Raw genomic sequence first — 23,214 nt, forward strand, 5'->3', positions numbered from 1 at the left:
GCTCCATGATTCTCTCGAATCAGAAAATGAAAGGAAGAGAACATCAAAGTGAGAGATGAGGAATCTTGTCAATGCTCTGACACACAGACCTCTCAGGATCTGGGATATCCACCCAAGCTCATCCCTCTATGTGAGGGCCTATCCAATGAGCCTCACTCCCTCCCTGTCACCCAATAGCCAATTCCTCACAGTCGCCCTTCTCAACCCCACTTGAATGAAGCACTTACATCCTCGAGAGCCTCAGCTGGGGCCACGTGACCCCCCCACAAAGGGTGAGGAGCAAGGGAAGTTGAGTGCATTCAATGGACCTGCGTTCCAACCTCACGGAGGAAGAAGATGCTTCCGCCTGTCATGTCTTCAATGGGGTGGCTGATGAGCACATTCACCATAACGACCTGCAATGGGGGCAAATCTGTGTCACCTCTCTGTTTTGGATAGGTGACTGTTAGCCTTGGAGTTCAATGATTGGGTGCCAATCAGTGGCACACTCATGCTTTACAATGCTGGCTAAATTGGCACAATTGATTAATCTCGGAAGGGTCATGGAGCTGATTAGACAACTGGCTCCCTTGTGGCAGGTGAGGCACACCTGATACATGTGAAGACTGCAATTTACAGTCAGCTTCATCCTTAGAGGGAACCCTCAATCTGCCAACTTTCATGGGCTGCAGATTATCGAGTCTTCCAACTTGAACAGCCAGCCACTAATTAATCATTGACAGCCTGGCTTCCACAGCCAGTGGCCTTGCATTGCCAGACAGCTTATTCCCTCAGTCTGCAAAGAGGGTGGGGATTTATTCTCACTGCACTCATCTCCCCCTTGTGTGATGGACCTCTGCCCATGCAGCCTGGCATTTCAGGAGACCCCACCCAGGGACCTTACAGTCTCCCTTGTGCTGACCCTGTGAATTCACCTGCTCTCACCCACCTTCCAGCTACCACTAGATGGTCAATCATTCAGTGGTGATATCGCCACAAATCCAGCAAGGAGGACACGGGAAGCGCTGCCTGCATCCGCCACACCTACAGGCCTGGAGCCATGAAGGGCCACTAAGGCCTGCAAGGGACCCCTCCCCACCCCACTCTGATGTTGAGACTGAACCCCTCCTCTCCGGTCCTGGATTGCACTTATCTGGGTCCCGTGTCCTCTCCGATGCCCCCTCTGCAAATCACACCCTGGAGGGTGACCAGAATGTTAACCTCCGATATCCCATTTGGAGGCAAGGTCGGCAGGTTCTTGATTCTATACAGTTGTTGTAAACCGCCTGGTGTGGCACCACACGGGCGCATAATGAATATTCATTAATGAGGGAAGTCCCGGCGGGAAGGCTCGCTAATGCTTTGTTAAATCATGCAAATGAGGTTCCTGACCTTCCTGGTTGGGAACCTCGTTATGTCATCTGCGAGGGGTGGGGAAAAAAATTGGAAAATGTGATCTTGCCAGTGGGAATCCCGTTTCGTGACTCTCGTAGGACTTTGCGCCCGTGTCGCCATTTTGCTGACGCAGTCTCAAAATTCCACCGTGATTTTTAAGGTGTACATGGTGCAGGGTTGGTACTTCTGCATGGATCTTTGGAGATGAATGGAAGTTGGAGCTCTTTGGGTTTCCAGGCAAGGTTGTGGCTTAGTTTCTGTGGAGGCATATTTTTGCAGTGAAAACAAAGTGGTCCCTCCCCCATTGCCTGAATTAACGGATTGTTGGGCAGAGTTTGCTTTCTGGCTGGAGGAATGGTCACTCAGATCCACTTAGTTTCAGATTGACCTAGTTTCCCCCGATGCTTGGAGGAAAAGATTGGTTGTTTGAAGATAATTTTGATCACATCATCAATACTATTGTGCACCCAGAATGTTTTGGAAGTCCAGAGCCATTGCCACACAATGAGGAAATGGATGGGTTAGTCACACCGATGTATGATGAACTAATTTCCGCATCTTTCTGATGTTAAATATCGAGCTTGGAAACTATGGGCCTGGAAGTGTACTGATTTTGAGATTTGGATAAGTCCAGATGGTATATCCATTCAAAGGAGGACATTCCATTCATGGGGCACGATCTAACTAAAAGAGAACAGGTCCATTCTGGGTGGAATATCTAAAGGCACTCTGTTTTTTTGGTGTCCCAGTGGGGAACGCCCCCGAGGCCGCACTCCGCATAATTTCCTGCACTATGGAGCTCTGCTCAGCGCAGGAACAAATCGGGATGCCATTTTAAATGGCACCGCAACTTTCAACCTCCCGACGCAGCCCCTGCACCCCACCTCACATGGGCAGGGCACCCCTGAGCCCGATCCCAGCGTGGGAAAAAATGGCAGCCTGGCATCTGGTACTGCCAGCCTGGCACTCTGGCATTGTCCCTGCCAGCCTGGCAGTACCACCTGGGAACCCAGGTGGCACTAACAGGGTAACAGGATGGAACTGCCAGGGTGCCAGGTTGGCAGTGCCAAGGTGCCCAGATGGCACCAACAGTGCCAGGGTGCCACCCTGCCTGGAGGCCAACCACCTGGAAGCCTCCAAACGCTTGGGAGACTCCCCCAGTGTTCGGCATGGTCGCCATTTGTGGGGATCATTATTGAACAGCGACCAGCTGGGGTCTCCTCAGCGAGGCCGATAGATGCCGGGTGGCTGTTAGATCCAGCTCGAGCATGGTTGAGTGGATTCGTGAATGTTCTATTCGACCGTCACTTTATTATCTGGGGAAATCACTTTACTAATGCATAAAAACCTTTTTATAGCTTTGATAAATAAGAAGCATGCTGGCATTATCACCAGGTGTAAAAGCTAGCTACTCAAGCAGGCATTTCAAAAGTTAGGAATGTTTATATATAGCTCACTGGGCTAAATCGCTGGCTTTTAAAGCAGACCAAGCAGGCCAGCAGCACGGTTCGATTCCCGTACCAGCCTCCCCGGACAGGCGCCGGAATGTGGCGACTAGGGGCTTTTCACAGTAACTTCATTGAAGCCTACTCGTGACAATAAGCGATTTTCATTTTTCATTTCATTTCATTTTCATATACACACATTATTACAAAAAAGCAAATTTACGTGGATGGTGTTAGAAAGCATGCAAACTTACAGTTCTATCAATCTACATAGTGGAGCAAATGCTTTTTCTGAAATGGTGGTAATTTCATTATGTTGAAGGTACCTATCAATGAAAAAATCATAAATGTATTTTTATTCATTCAAATTGGTACGTTCATCTTCAAACTCTATCAGTGTTTTTAAAAATAATATAGTAAAGCCTGCAATAGATACTCTGAGATTTATTTTATTTAATCTCACCATGATTCCAGAGGTCTCGTTTTATGGGATATAGGGTGAGTTGGCATGGAGGGTGGTGAGTGGGGGAGGTATGTGTCGACGTGAATTGGCATTAAGTTGGTTTATGGTCAATAAAGGGCAATAGGGAGGAATGGAGGTTCAGGTTCATGGGTTTGCATGAGTTGCATGGAGGACATACAGGTGCATATGTTGGCGTAAGAGGTAAGAGGGCGGCGGGTGGGTGCATGAGTTGACATGGATGGGCCATGGGGAATGTGTGGGAGTGGAGGGGGTGTGAACAGTGCATAACATCTGCACCTTTTTCAGCCCAGCTGCCACTGAAACTCTCATCAATGCCTTTGTCACCCAAAAACATTCTTCCTGCCCTGGCTGCGTCCTATTTTCCACCCACTACTGTCCTCAACTGGTGATTCAGTACTCTTCCATCTTGAAGGATGCAAAGGCACAGAAATATATTATGGATGGGTAATTTTAATGTCCAGCATCAACAATAGTTTGTTAATGCCATCATGGACAAAATCCTAAAAGGACATAGCCATTAGAAAGATCTGCATCAGGTGGTAAGGATTCGACATAAGAAAGTAACCTTTTTTCCCAATCCTGAATGTAAAATCCTGCATGGGGCTTACGGGTGGGAATAATTATCTTTCCCGTGGCCCTGACAGAGTACAAGATGCCCCACTGAGGGTGGAGGAACTCTTTTAACCGTTCTAAAAATGGTCGGGCAGAAAGGCACCGACCAAAGAAGGAACCCGGTAGGGACCTACCGGGTAGTGTAAAAACCGTTATTATACATAAACCTATGTTCTTTATTTTACTCAGTTTGGACTCCCCGTGTCCTTATTAAACTGGTGACGAGTTGTAAACTAGTTTCCTGTCGACGCTGTAAACTACTTGGCTGAGCCACCTCCCCAGTTTTCTGGACCCAGGTTAGAGCCAATTGTTTCGGCATGCCTCTGTTTGGGCGAGTTGATGCATTTGGCGCCAGTGTCGAAGGCTGGAACTAGTATGTAGAAAGGATACGTTACTTCTTCTGGGCCAACATCACAGAGAACGAGTGCCAGAAGGTCATACTACTGACAGCCTGCACACGTTTGGGGTAATCCAGAGTCTCAGATAAATTACCATCAAATCCCACAGTCCTCAATGATAAAGATAGAATTTGATTTATTTCGCCATGATAAACCAGTAGATCAAATTATAAATGGACAGAATTGTAGAATGTAACATAAATGCTAGTTTAAAATCCTAATACGCCGTTTAATAAAATTAACTTAAATTATTCAGTCACTGTAAATCAACAGCTGTGACAGTGAACTCTCAGATATTCGCATCCTAATTCCTATAATAGCACCAACAAATAACTGGACTTTACTATTTTGTGGACTTCTCCCACTGTTTTTAATAATACAAATAGATATGTCTGCATAAATATACTTACAGTCCAAGCAGTTTATCACAATTCAGGAAAGTTGAATAATCTAAGGACTTGATGCGATTATTGGAAAAATCTCTAAAAGAAAAGTTGGAATCAAAAAAATTTGAGCACAGACATAATAGGGTTAATTGGACCATAATAATTGTTTATAAAATAACAGTACCATCTGAAAGATCTGAAAACGCTAGTTGCCTCAGAAAGAAACATACTAACTTTATAAACAAGTGGAAATTGTATTCACTCACAGCCATCGCACGTTGGGCATTTCAGCACATATCGTTCTCTTTGGCAGCTTTTCCAGTAAATTATTAACCATGGATCTAAAAAAAAAGACAAAAAAATAAAAAGATGGCTGATCAATTGAGCAGGTATTTTGCATTGGTTTTCATCATAGAGGTTACAAGTAACATCCCAGAAATAGCTGTAAGTCATGAATTGTAAGGGACGGGGAGAAACACGGGAAGTGGTGCTCAGCAAATTGTTGGAGCAGTGGGTTGACAAATCCACAGGTCCTGGTGACTTCATTCGATTGAAATAGTTAATGCGTTGGTTTTAATTTTCCAAAACTCCCTAGATTTGGAAAAGATGTCATCAGAGTGGAAAATAACAAATGTAACAATTTTATTCTGAAAGTCAAGGAGACAGAAAGCTTAACATCTGTCATAGGGAAAATATTGGAAGTTATTATTAAAAATTTTGGTGTGGCACCTTACCAAATGACTCTTGGAAATGTGAATACAGTACATCCACAAGTTCCCCTCAATGATAGGGCATTTTGCAAAATTCAAGGCAGTCAGGACCAACATAATTTTTTGAAAGGGAAATGTTGAACCAAGTTATTGGAGTTCTTTGAAGGTGTCATATGTGTTGTGGGTTGAGGGGAAATTGTGGATGTACTGTATTCACATTTCCAAGAGGCATTTGGCAAGGTGCCACACCAAAGGTTATTGTGGAAAATAAAAGCATGCGTAGGGGTAACATATTGCTTTGGTTAGAATTGTGGCCAGTCTACACCATTAAGAAACCCATGGGCGTGGATGCGCTGCCAGCAAAGCGGAGGATCCCGCCAATGGAGAATTCCGCTGAAGAAGATTTTTTCTCTTAGCAGATAGTGAGTGTTGGAATTCTATTCCTCAAAGGGCAGTGGAAGCAGAATCTTTGAGTGTTTTCTTTTTTAAAATAAATTTCGAGTACCCAATAATTAAGGGGCAATTTAACATGGCCAATCCACCTAACCTGCACATCTTTGGGTTGTGGGGGTGAATCCCACGCAGACACGGGAAGACTGTGCAAGCTCCACCCAGACAGTGTCCCGGGACCGGGATTGAACCCGGGTCCTCAGTGCAGTAGGCAGTAGTGCTAACTACTGCACCACTGTGCCGTCCCTTCTTTGAATGTTATGAAGGCTGCTAAAGACAGAGCAGACATATTGGGGGTGAGTTTGACCCCTCTCTCTCTGTCCATGAGAAAGTCAGTATGGGCTCAAAATCTGGAGAGAAGCAAAAAACATGATTCGCTCCAGAATGATTGACTTTTGAAGTCATACCTGCCCCCCCCCCTCCCCCTCTGTAGTAGTGAGAGTCGTGCTGCGGGAGCCCGAGAACCTCATTTTATTACATTACCATGTCATGAGCAAGCACTCTCTCCAGACCTTCCCCCCTAACTGAATCTTGACCTGGCTTCAGCATAATATTTGCACCAAGTCTTCTCAGGCATGAGGCAGCTGAGGGATTGCTCTGGGGCTCAAAGAAAGTATAGCACCCAGGGATGGGATAGAGAGACATGCCTTTGCCATTGTCAATTGGTACTGCCAGACCTGGCAATGCCAGCCTGTCAGGGGGCAGTGCCAGGGCAGGGCCCGAGTGGGAGCCCCATGGGGGTCGGGGGCATATATGCATGGTAGGCCGAGCTGGGGTGGGGGGGTGGACTGGACATTGAGGGAGATGAATCTGCCGGCATTCTCTGCCGAAGGGGATCAGACTGCCGGGAGAGGTGGAGTTGGCAAGCTGCTGGTGATGACTGTCAAGCATGGAATGGGGGGGGGGGGGGGGGGAGAATCTGCCGGCGATGGCTGTCAGAGAGCAGAGCCTTGAGACCTCCGAGATGGTGGCCTGGGTGCCGTGCAGCTGCAGCGCCAGCTGACGCGATCTTTAAGATGGCGCCGCGATCTGTTTGAAGCCCATTTCCAGCTCTAAGAGTCCCTACTTTGCCAGAGTGATGCAGTTAACCACGCCCACTCTTTTTTTCTTCCAAGATGCTCAAGATTCCATTAGAAATTAACCAGGATTCACTCCGTTTTCTTGCCGAAACTGGCACTTTGCCATTTTTTGGTCAGATCCCGCCCATTAATTCTGCAACATTCAATTTCCCAGCTCCATATTTTAAGGGGCTTAACACTTGTTGCTACCAAGGAGGCTTGAAAAATGGCCGAACCCAAATTGGGTCAGATGTCTCCCAGGCATTCTTTAGATGAGAAACATTTTCCCCCAAATTGGCACTCATTGCATCCTTTTTACACCCATAAAAGCAGCAAGTCAGGGGATGGGATTCTCCGCCGGCGGGAAGGTGGAATCCCGCTGACGGCGAGTGGTACAGGTGGTTAGCACTGCTGCCTCACAGCTCCAGGGACCTGGGTTCAATTCTAGCCTCGGGTGACTGTCTGAACGGAGTTTACACTTTCCCTTCGTGTCTGCGGGGGTTTCCTCCGGGTTCTCCGGTTTCCTCCCACATTCCAAAGATGTGCAGGTTAGCTGGATTGGCCACGCTAAATTGCCCCTCAGTGTCAAAAAGGTTAGGTGGATTACTGGGTTACAGGAATAGAGTGGAGGCGTAGGCTTAAATAGGGTGCTCTTTCCAGGGGCTGGTGCAGACTCGATGGGCCAAATGGCCTCCTTCTGCACTGTAAATTCTAAGATCAATGAAAATGGCTCATCAGCTAACATCAAACTCTATATGTGTGAGCATCACAAAAATGTCAAAATAAATCAGCCTTATTCAGCACAATGTTATCAGTAAATCAGGTACAGCCATCTGACGATCTTTAAGAAAGAATGAATGTCAAGAACTGCTAAACATAAACTGCACGAAATTTACATTATGATAAAGAAAACCCTCAAAATATTTACTAAATTGGAAGAGTGAAGAAATGTACTTACAAAACAAGCAAAGTCTTTAGGCCAATAAATAACCGTGGTGAGATTTTTGATATTAAGTTGTCATCAAGAGATCTGAAAAAAATAATTACATTATTTCAAGAAGGGGTGTGCAGGTTAGGTTGTGGGGATAGAATGGAGTGGATGGGGGGAATGGACTTGGGTAGAGTGCTCTTTCCGACAATGCCACTTTGTTCCTCCAATCAGAACTGCCTCTGAAATTCACGTTGGAGGCCTGTTGCCTGAAATTTGAAGTTTGTGTATATATCGGCCAAGTAATCACAGGCAACAGGACATTGCAGAAGGAAGGTTGCCTCCAACTCCACTGTGGATATTAAGGATATACCCAGATGTAGCAGTAGGGTTAGGGAAGTTAAAAATATGTAAGGAACACAAAGTAGCACAGATGTTCATCAAATGTACATAATGTTCACAGATATAAATAGAATGAAACCCATTTCACATTTCCTCTCGTGTATGCCACCTTTTTATGATGGCTGTGTTGCTGTCAATCAGGTGTGACACTATGGTTCCTCCCGCAACCTCACACATGTCACCATCATAGGGGCCTCTCTTCTATGTAGTCTGCTGTCATATCACCACAGTATGTGCCTGTTCTCAGATCACTCCCAACATCAGTGATGCCTCACTCTTAATGTAGAGTGTGCTTGAGAACGGAACCTTGCTTTTTGCAGGGACATGTCATGTTTATTCTTGTCTGTGTAAGATTGAGCAGAGGTGTTCTCCGATCCTACCTTCATCTTTGAAAGGTGTAGTAGAAGAGGTGAATGCATGGAGAAGGGTCATACAGCCTCGAACTCCATGTGCTCTCTGTCATAATATACATCCATGTACATAATGGAGTGCAGACAGGCAGTGATTGACACACAGGATGACCAGTAAGCACACAGAACAGAGCAGCCAATCACCAGACAGGACACGACCACTATAAAGCCAGAGGGCACCAGTTTTCCCGCGCTCTCGGGATCCAGCCTCTGAGACAGTCAGAGCTCGTGAGCATAGCCAGTGCAAACACCACGTGGTAGTCAGTAAGTCTGGTCAGGCTAGCCTCAGGTCTCTAGTCAAGTCAGCATAGTGTCAACCCACAGTTGAACATGTAAAATAGTTAAATGTTAAATAAAATTGTGTTGCATCTCATCAAGTGTTGGAAGTCTATCTCTCGCTACACTGCATCAAACGCAGTCCACATAGACCCAGCCTGCCCAACACATCACTCTCTGTCATTCGACAGAGTTCTCATGCTATGAGCCCATACTCAGAATCTGTTTGCGCTCATGTCTGCCAAGCGTTTCCTACTTTCCGAGTGTGCATCTGCTAAGCTGACCAATAGGTGGCAGGACCCGGCCACCTCCATGTGTTGAGGCTCTGCTCTCTCAGCCACATTATTGAACCTTAATATTTCTCACCTCTGTAGTTGCCTGCATTGCAGCCAGAAGGCTCTCATCACAATGTTGGGATGCAGCACTGTGCATCCTATCACCTAAATATTCACAGAGGTCAGTGATGCTAATTCCAAATGGTGATTTTTGATGGTCAATGGAGCCTTTAAACATTCTCTGGAAGCACACTGTTGGTTTAAACAATGCTGAGTGGAGCAATGGATAAGAGCAAGGATGTACTGAATCTGAATTGTGCATTTTATTTGCAATGGCGTGTGATCTGGAGGTCTTCATGGTGTCTGAGCATTTTTGAGTTTGCAAGGGCCAGAGATCTCCATGAGGGCAGAATTTATGTGTAAACAGAAGGTATCGTAATGGCAGGCAAGTGTTTGAACGTTGTCATCCTCAGGTCATCATCCGTAGAAAGGTCAGGATAAATGTGGGCCAGCATCCCTAACTGAGAGCGCTGGATATCAAAGTGATTGAGAAGAAGGTGACACAGGGGGTAGAGTCCTCTCTAAATGGATTGACATCTGCGGAACATCCTCGGCTGCCTTGGTCCAAGTGTCACCAATCAGTTTCACCATCAAGTTTACACAGAATGCATTGTCCTGTTGCTGGAGATACATCCCCTTGACAATCTTTGTCAGACAGAGGCATATGGCTTCAAAGTTACTGAGGATAGTGGAACAACCCCTGCCTCTTATAATCTGCCATTGCAGCTGGGATGCTTGAGAGATTATTGAAGAGGCAGCACCTTCTGACGTTTGATGCTGGGACTCCCTCCTTCAGATAGTACTTCATTTCAACAAGGGCACATACACTCGAGGCTTCATCATCCTTCAAAGGATCAGGCCAATGGGAGCTTGATGTGTCATTATTCACTCTCATATTGAAGTGGATGGTTGAAATTGATTGGAATAGCATCACTGGCATTCATGTTGGTCCATGATGGAGGGCACTCATCCAAGAGGAAACTCACAGCAACATGCCATCCTCCTCAGAGAAGCCTCACATACATGCCTGCCGTGTCTGGCCCATGACATGGCCTCACCCCCTACAGCCTCAACTTACTCAACCTCATCCCCTTTGATGTCATTCTCATTGGAGGAGACGTGCAGCTCATCCATGTTGGCATCTAGCAAGTCCAACCTGAAAGAGCGGCACATCTTTACAATGTCAGATTGTGCAGACAGCAAGCCACAATGATACATGAGACACTCTGACCAGTGTATCTGGCTTTAGATCTAAGAATCACAATCGGACTTTTTAAGTTGACTATTGTGGCTTTATCGATGTTCGGGTAGCGGCGTGAGCATTGTTACACCTTCTCTCTGCAGGATTCTGTGGCCGCTGCATGGGCAACATCAGCCATGCCCTTTCCAGATACCCCTCGTCACCCTGGGGAATAGGATGTCCCTCCTCTTCACAGCATCCAGCATCCTATCAATATTGGCATTGAGGAACCTTGAGACTGGTCTTCTTGCAGCCATCTTCTTGGCTGGAATGACAGTCTGTGCTGAGGGGAGCATTTAAAAGCTGCTCCAGCTGGTCATGTTGGCAAGTGATTCCCGACTCCAGCGAATTACTCGCCTAAGAATCAGGATCTGGCGGGATAGACGCGGGCAGAGCAATTGCCCATTTGCATGCTGTGTATCTCACCTCTCCAGCGTTCTAGCGCCAATGGGAACCACTCAGGTTTCCCCATAGTGGGAACACTTAGTTACCGATGGTGAGACCCGTGCCCAATTTCTGGTCAAAAAACATGGAAAACTCACTTACACCATAGTCTTTCTTTTGCCTGCACCTAGAACCCTGCAGCCACTCTAATTAGCTAGGGACAAGACATTGCATCATATTTCACAGGATAAAGGCCTATGGTATTGCTATACCAGTATTTTATGATTTCATAACAAGTCCATGGACATGCTGTACTGTACCAAGGTTGGAGCAATCTACAATATGCAATGATACAATGCTGGCTCTCATAAAGCCTGGTGAAGAACTTCTCTTTTAGCATTTACTGGCTATTGCATTAAATGACACCAGCTTCCCCAACCTCCACCATATCTATCCCTCCCACCCTCTCACCCACTCCGGAGTTTAGAGTTGGTGTACAGGGTAATTTTAGAAAATTAGATTCCTGGCAGAAAACTTCAGCTGTTGGGAATGCTCATCAGGAATCCCTATGATGTTCCATCCATTTGGGCAGAAATTCAAATCCAAATTGTTGATATGTGTGCTCAGTGATGAAGCTATATTAAAATTAATTTACGGGATGTAGGCTTCACTGACTAAGCTAGAATTAATTGCCCATCCCTAGATTCCCTTAAGATGGTGGTGGTGAGCTGCCTTCTTGAACCACTGTTGTCGTAGATACACCCGCAGTGCTGCTGGGGAGGGAATTCCAGGATTTTGACCCAGCGACAGTGAAGGAATGGTGATATATTTCCAAGTCAGGATGGTGAATGACTTGGAGCGGAACCCCCAAGGGATGATTTTGATTTTTTGACTTGATTTATTATTGTGACATGTATTAGTATACAGTGAAAAGTATTGTTTCTTGCATGCTATACAGAATGTAATGTCACAGTCATAGCTAGGGTGTAGAGAAAAGATCAACTTAATACAAGGTAGGTCCATTCAGGAGGGAAAAAGCTGTTCTTGAGTCGGTTGGTATGTGACCTCAAACCTTTGTATCGTTTTCCTGACGGAAGAAGATGGAAGAGAGCATGTCCGGGGTGCGTGGGGTCCTTAATTATGCTGGCTGCCTTTCTGAGGCAACGAGAATTGTAGAGAGTCAATGGATAGGAGGCTGGTTTGCGAGATGGATTGGACTACATTGATGACCTTTTGTAGTTTCCTTCGGTCTTGTGCAGAGCAGGATCCATACCAATTTGTGATACAACCAGAAAGAATGCTTTCTATGGTGCATCTGTAAACGTTGGTGAGAGTCGCAGCTGACATGCCAAATATCTTTAGTCTTCTGAGAAAGTAGAGTCGTTGGTGGGCTTTCTTAACTATAGTGTCGGCATGGGGGGATCAGGACAGGTTGTACTTGAAGTTCTCGACCCTTTCTACTTCATTCCCATTTATGCAGACAGGGGCATGTCCTCCACTATGCTTCCTGATGTTGATGATAATCCCTTTCGTTTTGTTGATATTAAGGGGGAGATTATTGTCATTGCACCAGTTCACCAGATTCTCTATCTCATTCCTGTACTCTGTCTCGCCAATTTTTGAGATCCGACGCACTACTGTGGTGTCATCAGCAAATTTGAAAATCGAGTTGGCGGGCAATTTGGCCACACAGTCATAGGTGTATAAGGAGTATAGAATAGTGGTGAGGACACAGCCTTGTGGGGCACCGGTGTTGAGGATGATCATGGAGGAGGTGTTGTTGCCGACTATCCTTACTTATTGTGGCCTGTGGGTTCGAAAATTCAGGATCCAATTGCAGAGGGAGGAGCCAAGGCCAAGGCCACGGAGTTTGGAGATGAGCTTCATAGGAATGATGGTGTTGAAGGCTGAGCTGTAGTCAATAAATAGGAGTCTGACATAGGTGTCTTTGTTATCTAGGTATTCCAGGGTTAAGTACAGGGCCAGGGAGATGGCGTCTGCTGTGGACCTGTTGCAGCAGTAGGCGAACTGGAGAGAATCAAGGCAATTCGGGAGGCTGGTGTTGATTTGTGCCATGACTGACCTATCGAAGCATTTCATAATGATGGATGTCAGAGCCATTGGACGATAGTCATTAAGGCACGCTGCTTGGCTTTTCTTTGGTACAGGGATGATGGTCGTCTTTTGAAGCAGATAGGGACCTCAGATTGTTGTAAAGAAAGGTTGAAGATGCAAATACCCCCACCAGCTGATCCATGCAAAACCTGAGTGCTCATCCGAGTACCCCATCTGGGTCAGTGACTTTCCGTGGGTTGACCTTTTGAGGAGGCTGCTCTGACATCTGCAATGGTGATCTCAGATACACGTTTATCCGCGGCTTCTGGGGTGGAGGACGTGCTCTTGCTGACCTCTTGCTCAAACCGTGCAGAGAATGCATTGAGCTTAGCAGGGAGGGGTGCGTTGGAGCCGGCGATTTTACTTGCCTTCATCTTGTAGCATGTTATGTCTTGCAGACCTTGCCATAGTCGGTGGGGGTTCGTGTGGCTAGTCTGGAAGTCGAGCTTGGTCCGGTACTGTCTTTTGGCATCTTTGATGGGTCTCTTTAGATCATATCTGGCTTCTTGTATAGGTCAGGATCATCCCAGGTACCTGCTGCTCTTGTCCTTCTAGATGGTAGTGGTCATGGGTTTGGAAGGTGTTGCCGAAGGAACTTTGGTGAGTTCCATACAGTGCACCTTGTAGATGGTACATACGCCTGCCACTGTTCGTTGGTGGTGGGGAAGTGAATGTTTGTGGAAGGGGTAACTTTGTGTTGGATAGTGTTGAGCTTCTTGAGTGTTGTTGGAGCTGCATTCATCCAGGCAAGTGAAAACATCACACTCCTGACTTGTACCTTGTAGATGGTGGACAGGTTTTCGGGAGTCAGGAGCTGTGCTACTTGCTGCAGGATTCCTAGATTTGACCTGCTCTTGCAGCCACGGTATTTATATGGCTAGTTTAGTTCTGTTTTTGGTCAGTGGTAACCCCCAGGATGTTGATAATGGGGATTGAGCAATGACAATGTCATTGAATGTCGAGGGGCAACGGCTAGATCCTCTCTTGTTGGAGATGGTCATTGCCTGGCATTAGTATGGTGTGAATGTTCCACACTAGGAATATTATTTTGAAAATGTTCACCATAATGGCAAACTTGTTTGTGGAGATGATAAGCTTAATTTCTAACTGCACTGATTATTTGGTATGATGAGTTTTTGGTGATTCAGTATGCAGGAGATAGAAGCAAAAAATCATGTGTAAACATTTAAATTGCAAAGATCAGGCAATATACTTAACTTATCAACGAATTAGCCTAACACATATATATTGAAAATCTAGCTCAGACATAAAAAAAATCTCTTTACTAGATAAAGAACGTTTTAAAATTGAAGTCTATATGCGGACATAATATCCCATTCGAAAAGAAATGTTTATTTTATAAAACACTTAATTAATATATACTGAAAAACATCCTATTAAAAATGCTTTGAAAGTTATTTAAAATAAATTGGAAATGTCCACACTGTAAAATATAGGTGTGAAATTGATGATACTGCACAGAAACCAGTATAGAAATACTTGGGGAATGGTTGATACATACAAAAAATGCAGTCTATGAAGATCTTGAAATACTCTTGGCTTCAGAACGGTGATCCGATTCTGACTGATGTACCTAGAAAATAAAATGTAACATGCAAGAATAAACCCTGCAAACACGGCCATTGTAATTATTTATAGTAGAATTATAAAGGTTAAAAAACTGGAGATGAGTTTATTATGATCCTGGACCAGATCCCAACAGTGTCTAGGATACTGGACCAAAATCCAATATTGGAGTTCAATTGTAAGACTGTGCGGAAATAAATTCACTCCAGGAGTGACTGCATGAAGAAATAATGCTTGGTTATTTTTAAAACAAAACTGACTAGAATATTAAACTTCCCAAAAAGAACAGGCGCCAATTTACACCGTAAACACTACTACTCAATTTCCCATTAAACAACATGAAAAGAAACATACAGATCTCAATCTATCTTACTGTGGGAGAATTGTGGACTCAGCATCAGACAGATCAGAATACAACTCCTCCCTCCAAGTCCTTCTCCAAAAATAAAACTACTCTCTCCACAGCTTCTCAAAATGTAGGCTCTTTCCACAGCTTCTTCAAAACTGCCGCTCTCCATAGCTTCTCTGTGCCATGATGGGGAGAGAGCATGTTAAAGAAATGATGTAAACCACTTGGGGCCAGAATGGGAGGGTCGCTGAGTGAAGAGGTGCTTGAGTCTACACTGTTAAGCTTGTAAAGACTGTTGTCCCAGCCCAGGGAGTGGGGACACATCAGTCCAGTCTCAGCCGTGCTCAGCATGTTGTGCACAGGATGTTATGGTAACATCACACGCCTTGGCCTGTGGGATTTCTGGCATCATACTGGGATGCAGGTGGCACACTCAGTCAGGTGAGACATCTGCAGTTTTCGGACAAGGTAAAGAAATCGTGAGGATATCCAAAGATGTTGGGCGGGAGGGTGAAGGGGGCTGGTCGGAAATGTTTTACTGTGCAAGTGGCCCGATCGGAAGGGGGGGGGGGGGGGTGGTGGAGGTCAACATGGGGCACATGAACATACATATGGATGCACAGATTAGGAACAGAAGTAGGCCACCTGGCCCTTTGAGCCTTCTCTGCCATTCAATAAGGTCATGGCTGATTTGATTGCAACTTCAACCCCATATTCCTGCCTACCCCCAATAAGCTTTCACTCCCTTTTTAACCAAGAATCTGTTCATTTCTGCCTTTTGAAGAAGAATTCCAAAGACTCATGATCCTCTGAGAGAACAAGTTTATCTTCATCTCTGTCTGAGCAACCCCTTATTCATAAATAGTGAAACCTAGTTCTAGATTCTCGGAAAAGAGGACACATCCACTCCGCATCCATCCTGTCAATAGCCCTCAGGATTTTAAAGGTTTTAATCAAGCCGCCTCTTACTCTTCTAAACTCTAGTGGATACAAACCTAACCTCTCCAATCTTTCCTCATATCCTGCCCGTTCCTGATATTAGTCCAGTAATCCTTCTCTGAACTGCTTCTAACACATTTACATCTTTCCTTAAATAAGGAGACTGATACTGTATACAATGCTCCTGATGTGGTTTCACCAATGCCCTTTACAATTGAAGCATAACCTCTCTACTTTTGTAATCAATTCCCTTCAAAATAATAGAACACCCGACCCCCCCCCCCGCAAAATGTTCAGGGGCTAAACAAATGGATATGCACTACTATCAGGATGGGATCAAAGAATACAGGGGAGGATTGAGATATCTTGGTTGGAGGGAAACCTGAAAATTAAGGCCCTCCAGGACAATGGGAGGAGTTTCCATACTGACCCAGGGAAGGTCTAAGCTGATCTGGCAGTGAGAGCTCAGCACCATCATCTTCCAACCTGCATCGATGGCGCAGTACAAAATTGTGCAATCCCAAATGAGGAGAGAGGCACAGCTGTGACATGTTAGCAGCCTCTCAATGAAGCAGGGAATCAGTACAGTGAAGCAATGATGTGCATTCATGCTGAAAAGGAGCACTAACAATTGTATTATTGCATTGCATTAACCAGTTGCTCGCAGCATGAAAGCCAGGATTCTCCATTAACCTCCTCTCTGATTGGGAATCCCAATTAGGCAGATGATCGAGTGTCCCCCCCTGCCTGAGAAACAGGTGGTGAACACGATCGTGGTGGTCAAGCTGCCAAGACCCTCGGGACGTCGCTATGCTCAAATCCCCTGCCGCCACCAGCAGCATGCTACCCACTCCATGCTGGCGGTGAAATGTAAATTTAAATTAAAGCATGTATATGCATTCAATTAATGGGCCTGAAGTCTGGGGGGGGGGGGGGGGGGGGGGGGGGGGGGGGGGGGGGGGGGGGGTCAAGGGGGTCAGGGCACTGATTAAGTGCCCTGTCTGCTCTTTAATTCATCTCCCCTTCACGCTTCCTCTTTTTCTCTCCAGGAAGTGCCTAACTGTCTTTGATGTGATCCAGGAGTTGTCAATCCTAGCTAGATGTTTACAAACATTGTGTTTTACATCTGGGAACTTGAAAGCTACTCAAGAATGAAGGGAGATGAATGAAACCATGCAGGCAGCTGGGTGTGTGTGGTAGCTGCCAATCATAACCTGGTTAAACCTGGTTAAATTAATTTCATAGATATATGAATGAAAGGCTTGCTGATCAAAGATCTGAGGGGTTTAAACCCAGCTGACTGGCTTCCTATTTCCAGGAATTGACAGGTGCTGTTCATCTACAGGTGAGTTTTAAAGCAGTGTTTTTTTTCACTGTCTCTATCTAGACTGCGCTCTCACTTCCAGGCAGGGGTCTCTCTTATGGGAGGTCTCTGTAACCAGAGGTCTCTGGTAGGGGTCCTTGTAATTGGGGTGGTCTCTGGTGAGGGTCTCTGCTGAGGCCTTTGGTTGGGGGAATCTGGTGGGGGTGGGGTGGGCAGGGGATGCCATTGTGGGATACAAGGTGGCCCTCTGATGGACTTTGGGGCAGCGCCTTTAAAGAATTTGGCCCACGGTGAGGTCCGCTGTATCAGGGTGACGTTTGTCAACAACTGCACCAATTCCCGCCTAGGTGATTCCGGCCCAGAAGACCAGAGAATCACGTGGGCTTGGAGAATATGGTGCCTGTCGTATGAGTAGGATGCAAATAGATGACCTATTTTCATCCTCTCACTGACGCAGGGCGCAAACCTCCATGCCGCCACCAGCGGGCGACCGGATGCCCGACGCTGTAATGATAATAATCTTTATTGTCACAAGTAGGCTTACATTAACACTGCAATGGTTACTGTGAAAATCCCCTAGTCGCCACATTCTGGCGCCTGTTCGGGTACACAGAGGGAGAATTCAGAATGTCCAATTTACCTAACAGCACGTCTTTCGGGACTTGTGGGAGGAAACCGGAGTACCCAGAGGAAACCTATGCAGACACAGGGAAAACATGCAGACTCCGTACAGACAGTGACCCAAGCTGGGAATCGAACCTGGGACCCTGGCGCTGTGAAGCAACAGTGCTAACCGTTATGCTACCATGCTGCCCTGACTCCCCCTGATTGCGAATCAGCCCTCAGGCAAAGCGAAACAGAGAATCCAGCCCCAGATCTCAGAAGGTGCTGCCTCTTCTAGTGTGTCTCCAGCATCCCAGTTTCCGTGGCAGCCGACAAGAGCTATAACTGTTCCACTATCCTCAGTGGGCTTGTAGCTGTATGCCTTCAATCAGACAAAGTTCTTTGAGGAGATCCATCTCCAGCAACGGGGAAATGCATTCGGTGTAACATTGATGGTAAAACTGATGGGTGACCCTTGGGCCAAGGCAGCCGAGGACATTCTGCAGGTATGCATCTATTCTAATCCTCTGTACAGCGCCGGCCCTAGGGTTGCTAGCGCCCCGGGCAAGCTGAACTTCGGCGCCCTTCGGGGGGGGTCGGGTCGGGGGGGTCGGGTCTCTCTGTCGGCAGGTCTCTGACGCCGGTCACGCACTCGTTGATGGTGCCCCCTAGCACATGGCGCCCCGGGCGACTGCCCGAGTTGCCGGTACCTTGAGCCGGCCCTGCCTCTGTATTACTCTCTTCTCTATCACATTAACGTCTGCGCTCTCAGGTGCTGGTCTGCTTTTATCATTACTTTATTGTGCATGTGGACCACCTGAGGATGACAACCTTCAACACCCTGCATGCCATACATTAAAATGCCTCCTCTTTAAAACATACATTGTGCCTCTCATGGCCAGGCCTGGCCCGTGTAAACTCCAAAATGCTCAGACACCATGAAGCCCTCAAGAGACAAGTCATGCTAATAAAGAGCAGAGTTCAGCTTCATTCTCGCTCCTATCCTATTGCTCTCCTCAACACTGTCTGAAGCCATCACTTTGAAAACATGTTCAAAGGGTCTACTGACCGCTACAAATCACCATTTGTTATTTGCATCATGCGTCTCGGCGAGTGTTTAGGTGATGGAATGCACAGTACTGTGGTGAGAGCCTTGCTGCCGCAATCCAGACAGTCACAAGTTGAGAAACACCCAAGGTTGTACATCTGAGCACCGGGACAATAATGCGGCTGAGAGGTGGACTGCTTCAGCCCCTCGAGATGGCAAGCTGCTCCACTTATTGGGGAAGCACCACAATAGCAGCATGGTTCGAAAATCTAAGAAATATTAGGAGTATGACGATGGTCAAACAGATGCGCCTCCACAGTCCTCACCCCCCCCCCCCCCCCCCCCCCCCCTTAAGGATTCCTTATGGGAGAACCTACGCCTGCACTGCTATTTCTTGACTGTAACATTGAGGCTGATGTGTGCCCTCAACTCATCTGCATTCTGAAAAGGTCAGGTATGGTACAGAAGGAGAATTGTTGACAGAGATAGAGAAGGGTCATATATCCCGCAACTCCATGTACTCTCTGCACTGCAGCAATGTATACAAGCTGAGTCCCTCCTCAGAGAGTCTGTGCGCTCCTGTGTACTAATGACAATTCTGACTTTCCGAATGCATATGTGGTAAGTTCACCAATAGTTTTGAGGACCTTGGGCGGGATTCTCCGAACCCCTGCCGGGTCGGAGAATCGCCGGGGGCCGGCGTCAATCCCGCCCCCGCCGTGTCCCGAATTCTCCGGCACCGTAGATTTGGCGGGGGCGGGAATCGCTCCGCACCGGTCGGCGTGCCCCCACCCGGCGATTCCCCGGCCCGCGATGGGCCGAAGTCCCGCCGCTGTCAAGCCTCTCCCGCCGGCGTGGATCAAACCACCTACCTTACCCGCGGGAGCAGGCGGCGCAGGCGGTCTCCGGGGTTCTGGGGGGGGGGGGGGGGGGTCGTGGGGCGATCTGGCCCCGGGGGGTGCCCCCACGGTGGCCTAGCCCGTGATTGGGGCACACCAATTGGCGGGCAGGCCTGTGCCGTGGGGGCACTCTTTTCCTTCCGCCTTCGCCATAGTCTTCACCATGGCGGAGGCGGAAGTGACCCCCTCCCCTGCACATGCGCAGGGATGACGTCAGCAGCCGCTGACCCTCCGGCGCATATGCGGACTTCCGCCGGCCGGCTAAGTCCCTTCGGCCCCGGCTGGCATGGTGCCAAAGGCCTTCCACGCCAGCTGGCGGAGCGCCAACCACTCCGGCGCGGGCCTAGCCCCTCAATGTTAGGGCTTGGCCCCTAAAGACTTCCGCACCTTTGGGGCAGCCCGACGTCGGAGTGGTTCACGCCACTCCATCACGCCAGGAGCCCTTGCCCCGCCGGGTAGGGGAGAATCCCGGCCCTTGTCTCCTCAATATGCCTTGGCTATGCCCCTCTCAGACACCTTGTTGTCATGCCACTACTGATTATACCCTTGAGATTGTATGATCATTCACTTGACTGCTGAGCGGTTGCTAGGCTCCAATCATAATGTAGGGCTGCAACGCTATGTGTGGGCTTACCTATAAACTTGCCAAAGTCAACGATGGTGACTACAAGTGGTGATATATTGTGCCCAAGGTGGCCTTTTTAAAAAAATATTTCCAATTAAGGGCCAATTTAGTATGGCCAATCCACCTACCCTGCACATCTTTGGGTTGTGGGGGTAAGACCCATGCAGACACAGGGAGAATGTGCAAACTCCACACAGACAGTAACCTGGGACCGGGATCGAACCCAGGTCCTCGACGGCGTGAGGCAGCAGCGCTAACCACTGCGCCGCCATGCCGCCTACCCAAGGTGCCCTTTGAGCATTGTCTGGGGGTGCATATGATGACTCTAAACTATGCAGACGGATCAGCTGGATAGTAACAATGATTTGTGAACCTGACGCATACTTCATGTTATCAGGTTAAGGTAACCTTGAGGGCTTCATGATGTTTCAGCCTTCTGGAGATCCTCCGAGACATCCATAATGGTGGGCTGTAATTGCAGACAGAGTAATGTGCAGCTTTTAGGATCTTGTTATTCTTATGTGATCCACACCCATATAAATGTGAGGAAGGATGCAGGCCATCATCTGTGAGCACCAGATTTCATATTGCTTGCAAAGGAGACATAAAGATCTCAGTGAAGTCTAAATAGTCATGTCTAAACACCTTTGACAAAAAGTCATCCAGACACGAAACGTCAGCTCCCTTCTCTCTCCACAGATGCTGTCAGAGCTGCTGAGATTGTCCAGTATTTTCTCTTTTATGTCTAAATAGTTGTCTGGAAATGTGCGTTCCATGGCCCATTCCCGAGCTGGGGCCTCAGCCTGTAGCCGACTTGAAGCTACCCATTGCCTTACCAATGTTTCATCCCCACCGCGCCCCTTCCCACTTAGACAGCTGAGCCTGAAGATTTCTCAGTGCCGGGAGCACTCTGTGAGATCAGTGAACGAACCATGATTGCCCGCCAATGTGGCCTATTGATGCAGCAAGAGGTTGAAGGATCCTAGTGAGGAGCCCTTTTCATGAAATTTAAGGATATTCCACAATGTGCTAAATATGTTCCTGATATTGAGCAGCAGGTAACGTAGCCCACTATTGAAGTTTTTACAGCATAATCACAAAATGCTGTACATTTTGAGGATTCCTGTTGGTGTTTGCAGTAAATGCTGAGGGGCTGGTTTAGCTCACCAGGCTAAATCGCTGGCTTTTAAAGCAGACCAAGCAGGCCAGCAGCACGGTTCGATTCCCGTACCAGCCTCCCCGGACAGGCGCCGGAATGTGGCGACTAGGGGCTTTTCACAGTAACTTCATTGAAGCCTACTCGTGACAATAAGCGATTTTCATTTCATTTTTTCATTTTCAAATGGTTTAGCGATGTCGGAAAACCTATTTTTCTCATCTCGTGATATTTCCGCTCCCACCTGCCGTGGGGAGCAGCGGAAAATCCTGCCTTATGTTAGTTATGGGGTCCAAAGACTTTGACTCAGGTTATGATAGAGGAATGGTGCAAGACTGGTAGGGGATTTTGGATTTGATACTTTCTCTTTTGTTTCTTTTCTTTCTCAATGGTAGGTGTCATAGAAGATTGAGGTATGTCAGAGGACGTTTGGTAGATTTGTGCAGAATATTGTACAGCCAAAATGTAAGACCATGACACAAAGGAGAAGTAGGCCATTCAGCCCATCGTGTTTGCTTCACCAATGATGGCGGGTGTGATACAGGCTTCAATGCTAAGGATGTCAATCAAATCAACGGCTGTGTTCTGGATGGAGTTGATTCTCCTGAGTATTGTTTATCCCCAAGATGTTGATGATGGGTGATGCTGTTGAAGATCAGGGGGAGATGATTAGGTTTTTTTGCTGTACATTAGCATGGTGCAAGTTAAACTATCTTACCAATCTGTGGGAGAGTATGTTGGACTTAAATAAAACTTCAAACCTTTACATATTGTTGACTAAAATATGAATATTACATCTTTGAGCCTGTTCCACTCATCTTTAAACATAGCACATTCTGCATTTTTGGCCTCTGAGCAAGGCTCATGTTCATAATGTGAGCAGGCTGGAGCCACTCTTGGTTCATACTTGACTCGCTACTGGAAGTAGTCTGTGGGTTAAACCGTGACCGTAACCGGATTTCATTTAGTCAATCATGTTAAGCCTGTGCTTATGATTAAGCACACAATTATTTATTAGTTGTATCCTCAAACATTAAAATAAGTCATTGTATTTCAACTGTTTACTTACAAACGTCTGAGTTCGTAAAGTCCAGCAAATGCAGTTTTTGCGATGGATCTGATCTGGTTATCTTGCAAAAATCTGCAAGGCAATGAAATAACAATATTGTAACGATCTTCCTTATTATATTGATGGACAACTGCTTGGATTATGCAATTGGAATGGCAGTGAACCTGTTGGTGTTTGCAGTCACTGAAACCGACAGTAAATTCTGGATCTCACATGCAGAGAAAAATGTGGGGCGCTATTTAATGGTCTTGTCACACCCGACTTGGTGACATGACGAGGCTGGTAAATCTTGCGAGAGGCCTTGCGAGATTTAATGAGATCTTGCAAGAGGTCGCGATCTGGATCTCGTCCTTGCTGGGTGAGGTCCAAATCAACATATTTCAACAGGTCTTCACTGTACTCACCTGGTGCCCAGGAACTAACGGCCTCACCTGGGGGACGTCACAGGTGTGCCGTTTAGCACCGATTTCCACAAGCATGGACCAGGTGTAAAGGCACCGGGGGGAGGGGGGGGGGGGGTCTTCCAGGCCATTAGAGGCACCTGGGTGGTCTGGACAGGATAGTACCCTGGCACTCCCGCCAGTTCCTGGGCACCTTGGAACTGCAAT

General features: G+C 47.0%; 1 protein-coding gene across 2 annotated transcripts in view; it reads right to left on the minus strand.

The window, feature by feature from the left end:
• The window catches only part of LOC119977745 (relaxin receptor 2-like), a 185,506-nt gene that overhangs the window by 94,032 nt on the left and 68,260 nt on the right, over positions 1-23,214 (minus strand). For both annotated transcript variants that reach the window (XM_038818950.1, XM_038818949.1), the window contains 6 exons: positions 22,607-22,678; positions 14,530-14,601; positions 7,876-7,947; positions 4,966-5,040; positions 4,724-4,795; positions 3,074-3,145 (listed from right to left, as the gene is read on the minus strand). In XM_038818950.1, coding sequence (XP_038674878.1) covers positions 3,074-3,145; positions 4,724-4,795; positions 4,966-5,040; positions 7,876-7,947; positions 14,530-14,601; positions 22,607-22,678 — 435 coding nt within the window. The remainder of the gene's footprint in view (positions 1-3,073; positions 3,146-4,723; positions 4,796-4,965; positions 5,041-7,875; positions 7,948-14,529; positions 14,602-22,606; positions 22,679-23,214) is intronic.

This window comes from Scyliorhinus canicula, chromosome 14 (assembly GCF_902713615.1).
Source record: "Scyliorhinus canicula chromosome 14, sScyCan1.1, whole genome shotgun sequence".
Lineage (NCBI taxonomy): Eukaryota > Metazoa > Chordata > Chondrichthyes > Carcharhiniformes > Scyliorhinidae > Scyliorhinus > Scyliorhinus canicula.